General features: G+C 37.6%; 1 protein-coding gene across 1 annotated transcript in view; it reads left to right on the top strand.

Annotated features, from left to right (window-relative positions):
• The window catches only part of dpy19l3 (dpy-19 like C-mannosyltransferase 3), a 56091-nt gene continuing 49985 nt past the window's right edge, over positions 1-6106 (top strand). The window contains exons 1-2 of the mRNA XM_044140555.1: positions 1-746; positions 2023-2150. Coding sequence (XP_043996490.1) covers positions 629-746; positions 2023-2150 — 246 coding nt within the window. The 5' untranslated portion in view covers positions 1-628. The remainder of the gene's footprint in view (positions 747-2022; positions 2151-6106) is intronic.

Genomic DNA, 6106 nt, shown 5'->3' with positions numbered 1-6106 from the left:
GTACTGAAACACAGTGCCGCAGCCAGCAAATATTAAACACACGGGTAGGATTGAGCAAGTTTTGGGAGAAAAAGGGGGAGAAATTGGGACGAGCTAGTGATATAGGAGGACGCTGGTAGAACAGGGAGACACGGGGGGCTGCTGGAATCGTCCTACCAGCCGCTCCTTTAGCCCAGAGGAGGGTGAGAAGGCTGGCATGGACCGCTTGTAACCTAACGGAGACCGTTCCGCCGTCCGTCTGCAGCGCGAGCGCGCCTTTGTGTTAAAAAGCAGAATGACTGTAATGAGGCGCTAGCTGTGTGTCCGAGCGGCACAGCGGGACTTTAACCCTGCCTCATCCTACTCTGTGTGTCAATGACCGCATCACCCATGTGTCAGCTAACTGCTGACGATATGTGAGCAAACCCTTCGGTTTAAAGATGGTAGAAATGACCGTTAATCTGGTCTCGAGCGGATTTTGACATTTCTCAATCCGGCTGTAACGTGTTCAGGAACGAGCAGAAGGCCCGTCTATCCCGGTGTTACAGCGGCGCTCAGCATTGTTTACATCCGCGCATTAAAAATTCATCGTATCTGCGTGGATCTCCACACGCGCTCCCGCCGGTGTAAGGGAGGACAGTTTGGCAACATGACGAGCCTGCGTCAGAGGAAAGGCAACAGGGGGAAGGAGGCGACTCCGGCTGCCGAAGTTCAGTCCCAGGAGTCCAACTGTTGCACCCATCACCATCCAGACAAGATCCTGCAGGGTAAGTGAGTGAGAGAGAGAGAGAGAGAGAGAGAGAGAGAGAGAGAGAGAGAGAGAGAGAGGAATCCTCCTGGGAGGCTGTCAGTCAGTAAGAAAACCTGATGTCATTAAATAACTAAAAGAGCGGTTTTGTTCCAATCAGCATTATTAGGACTCAATTCAATGTGCCGCATACTGCTGCCAGTGTTCATCAAGCTCTGCACTGGTGGTAACACCACTCTGCAGCGAACTCTTCAGTCATAGCTGAGCCTTTCACAGGGAAGTTTTCTTGTAGTTTTAATGTGTGATGGTGGTTGCCGGCTGCGCCCAAGCCTAAGGTCAATTAAAGTAAGAAAGTGACCTAACTGCAGCCATGTTTCTGGGCTTTGGGAGAAAGCTGAACCCCTAAGACTGTTAGAAACAAACCAATTAATTGCGTGGTAAATTAAAAAGAGCTTGATAATTTCTATTTGGACAATAGAAGTTATCAATATGCGCCCCTTTAATATTGTTAAATAGTCGACATTTTAAAAACTGAAACCCACTGCTGAGTTAGCATGGCCTTTTTTTTTTTTTTTTTTTTTTTTTTACAAAAACTGGCACTTTATTTTGTTTTCACTGTCTAAGCTGAATGATTAATATTTTTTGAAGCACACTTTTTATTACAGAAATTTCTTCACCCATTATAATTATTTTTGCTATGGTAGTATTGTTTATTTATATTGGTTATTTAAAATTTTCAAGTCCCAGCATTAAATGGTTTTTTTTATCTTTGGAATTGTGTATTTGAATTATTATTATTATTATTATTATTATTATTATTATTATTATTATTATTATTATTATTATTATTATTATTATTATTATTATTATTTGTTAGTAGTAGTAGAGTAGTAGTATTTTAGCTGAAAATGGTCTCTAAATGAAATATTATCATTTATCCCAGTAATTTCTGTGGCAATTTATCATCCAGTAAAATCAGTTATTGTGCCAGGCCTAAAGATTTATTGGGAACATTTCAACTCCATGCAGAAGCACAACCTTTGATTCAACACTAGGACCTTCTTTGTTTCAATATTTTTTAGGATGCTTTAGACTTTTGCTCCGTTTTGTAAATAAGTTAATGAAAAACCTTAAAAAGTATGAAAAAAAATCTAAATGATGAATTACAAAAGAAAAATGAATTGGTTTACCAATAAAAACCAAAAAAGCAAAAACCAGAAAATAATAATTTTTAAAAAAGCTGTGTCATGTCATGTCATTTTTTAAAAAGACATGACATTTCCATGTCCTTGCAGGCGATTGGTCATGGGGCGCTATAATCTGGACATCGATTGGTTGGTCTGTTTCTGTGGGTCTGGGCCTTCTGTGCTCCATCTACGTGGCCACGCTGCATGAGAACGACCTGTGGTTCTCCAACATCAAGGTAAAGCCCATAACTCTCCTGCTTTCTGCTGAGTGCTCTTTATGATGGATGTGATTCTCCGGTTCTGTTCAGTCCAACTTTCTGTCTGTCTGCACTCTGAGCAAAGGGAGGCTCAAACTTTTGCAAATCCTCCCTGTCTGGGAGTGAATGTCTGGTTCCAACTACCATGTTCTCTTGGAACCAATCACAAGCTGGGAAGCCATTTGGTTTGTCAAAATTGGAAAAGCTCATGTGTAAATCCTGAAATATTGCACTCAGTACTTATGATGGTTCGTGTTAAGTTGCATATTGTCTCGCAGGATCTCCACTGAGGCTTACAAGGGCACTGGCTAGAACAAAACCATCACTCAAGTCAAGCTTTTGTGTGAATAAGTCAGCAGTTGTGGTTTCACACATCAGTTAGTGTAGAATAGGAACTGTTTGTTCAGGTTGATGTATGAAATGAGTGACCCTGAATTGACAGCTGTTTTTCTGATAGAGTGATGGCGTACAGGCAAAGAATAAAATGTCCATCAGTTTGTTTGCATACAAAAATCCCTGTAGTTTGAGGTAGATTGATCCCATGGCTTTTACATTTCAATGACATAAAACAAGAGGAGTAGGAGCAACAAGTTCTAAAAAACAACAATAATAATAATAAAAAAAAACAAAAACAGGAACAACAAAAATGGTAACATTAGCTGTGTTTCCCTTGACCGTATTATGCAATCTGACATTTCAAAAATGAATTTAAATTTGCAAACTGAATGTTTGGAAACATACCAATTTTAAAAACGACAACAACTTATTTTTTGATAAATAGTTTTGGCCTTAGGATGAGGTGTGTTTTTTGGCAATATTGGAATTGGTTTATTTTGCAAAAATGCAAAGAAAGCACTTTTTTCACGTTGCATGAGTCATGTGATCAACAACTGAATGTCACAGGCGCAAACCACGAAGAAGAAGGTGACGGGAAGTTGATGGAGGATCGTGACGCAGCATGTTTTTTTTAATGACTTATTAAAGTCATTAAAGTGTTTCCTATTTAATGGAAACACTGTAATATAGAAATTGTGTTTTTTCGACATTAGGGGAATATTGGCAAAGTTTTGTGCATTTGCCTAATGGAAACGCAGCTACTGACAATCAGCTAAACAAGAGCAACAACTAAAAAAAACAGTGAAAAAGGACAACATGAGCAAGAAAAAACACTAAAGATCAGAATCAGAATGAATCACCATGCCTTTATTGTGATCTTACAGAAGCACAAAAACATTTCATTTCAGCACAGGCCTTGATGATAAAGAATAATTAGTACAACAAGAACAACAACACGGAGAACGAGAACAAAATGAAAATGAAAAGAAAACTGCTAGAAGTTAAATACGTTTTCCACATAGACAAATGGAATCCTGACCCATCACACAACAGCATCGCATCAAGGCAATCTAGGGCTCAATTTAGGATTCTTATTGTCACAAAGTTAATTCATTTTCTAACTGCATCTGTCACCATGGTAACCTGTGCTACAAACCTAAACATCTCCACAAGTTCAGGAGGATTGACAGCTTTTCTTCTAATAACTGCCAGCAGCTTTTTGAAGTTAATATCAAAATGTGATTGTGTGGCAGAGTTCTGTTAAGCTCTCTCTGTAGAGTGAAGAATGTTTTCAATGGATTTAATACCTACAGAAATGCATGCTGTTGGTCTAACCAAAAAATATTTTCACTTAATTTTGACATAATGTTAAATTTTTTATTGCAATTACCTAAATTCAAAATGATGTGTACAAACTAGTGGCTCTAAGAAGTCATTGAAACTGATCATCAATTATTGTCATGTAACTTTGCTTCTAATAGGCTCTTGCAGAGTAACAAACTTATGTACAGGTCATGTTTAAAAAAAAAAAAATTCTAGCTTTACGTTTTAGTACTCTATTATAAGGAGGTTATGAAAACTTGGCTTAAAACAATTTTAATTTTCTGCTTTTTGTCGAATAACAACACTTCTTCATCATGTTACAACGATACAACTCCCCTTATGCTGTGTTCTCCATCAAATGCCTTGGAAACGCATCATAAACACCTCATTGTGTAAAGGGATGATGGTTTTTCCATGCGCAGTGCGGCGCTGATTTCTGAACTCAGCCAAATAGAAGCTTCGTTCCTCTGGGATAAAGCTTGCACTGTGTGGTGCGGCAACATTGCCAAATATGAGGTCATTTTTAATGGCCCTTGTAGCGCTGCAGAAAAACATTGTTTTAGACTGACTCAAAGCAGTATTATCTGATTTCACAGTCTGCATTAAACACAGACAAAAGAAAAAAAAAACATGGAATAAAAACTCCTGCTGTGGGTTTTCTCATCTTGTAACACTGTTAGTTTTCATTTGTTTCGGTGGACAGACCCTGCCAAAGATGTGTAAAAAGTAGTGGTGGGACTCCATTGCAATTTTTTATCAAGTTAATTGCAGCATCTGTTGTTAATTAACTAGTTAATTAACTAGCTTTTACATATTGACTAAATAAGCAACAGTCTGGATTCAGAAACTCTTTTTTGTTGCTCACTTATTGAACTAGACAAACCAGCTCAACAGCAAAGATATTCATTGGTTTTAGTTTGTTATTGAGGTTACTCAACCATCTGAAAGTATATAATAGCACATTGCACCATTCAGCTGTGTGAGCAGATGTTTCAGGATTTGCTCCCAGTGAAGAGGCCTGGTGGCTGCTGATTGAATTGCAGACTCTACCAGTCTGCCCAGTTTACCACCATCAGCCTGAAGGTCCTGGCAACAGAACCACATCATCGGCACAATCGCTAACATTATACTCCAAACACTTCAGATCAAACACCTGTCTCTGGGTTTCCTTTACAAATGTGAATAAATGTTGTTGATGTTCTGGTAATGTTCAAAAAGCTTTCAACTGCTTTAGCAACATCCACCTTCTAAGTCTTCAGATTGGCTCCTCCACCGAGGATTAGGGCCATTCATTATTATTCAGTTGAAAATATATACATAAGTGCATAAAAGAAATCAGTAAACTAAATTGTTGTGGCAAGTTAATAAGTTTTATTAGAGGAATGCAAAAAGTTCTTTGTAAGTGCAAAGACGACTTTAAGTTTATAATGAAAAACAACCATTTTAATTTAATTTAATTTTAATTTAATTTAAGAAGTTCATTTTCATTAAAGCCTATTAAGCTAATCCACATGTAGATGGTTTTTAGCTGAAGATTTCAGTGGCGTAAAAAGGTTTTTTTGGGGGGGATCTTGCTGTTTGGTATGGAATTGTTTCTGCCCAACTGAATCAAATTGATTTTTTTAAGGCATCCATAAATATGCATTCTAATTTTGAGCTTTGTTCTATATGTGTATTAGATATTGGCCTAGCTAACTCATCCCTCAGTAGCACTGTATCATTAAAGCTGTGTGTGGGTGACAGAAAGGGGCCCTCGTAATATTTATATTTTATTTGTTTGACTCCAATCAAGTTACAGCCAGGGTCATTTTCAGTCATAAAGTTTAACTAATCAAGTGAAAACGGAAAACAATTTTTGTTCTTTCCTGTTATTAATATGACAGAGGCTCTGAAAACCTCAGAAGAACAGCATGTGTTTATTAAGCTGAGAAACGGTTGTTTAATAATCAAAGCCAAAAATGCTAAAACTGTGGAAAGAAAGTTAATCACTAAATGTTCCCATTGGAACTAAGAAAGACAGAAGCAGCAAGGTTTGTCTACTGAAGCGACTTGAGAAACCGACAAAAATTATTCACAAACATGAAACATTATAGCTGTTCTTTCAACAAATAGATGCTTAAGATCAGCATTATAAATAAGATGTGGTGTTTGGGTATTTCTCTCTCTTTTCTGCATGATATCGTTAAACTCTTTAAGAAATGTAGAAAAGAATCATTGCATAAAAGGCAAGAAAAAAAGCTAGTTATAACCAGACAGTAAAGTGATTACAGGGGGAC

The sequence above is a fragment of the Gambusia affinis genome, linkage group LG02, assembly GCF_019740435.1.
Source record: "Gambusia affinis linkage group LG02, SWU_Gaff_1.0, whole genome shotgun sequence".
Taxonomy (NCBI): domain Eukaryota; kingdom Metazoa; phylum Chordata; class Actinopteri; order Cyprinodontiformes; family Poeciliidae; genus Gambusia; species Gambusia affinis.
Note: the sequence above shows the minus strand (reverse complement) of the source record. Positions and strands in the feature narration are given on the sequence as shown.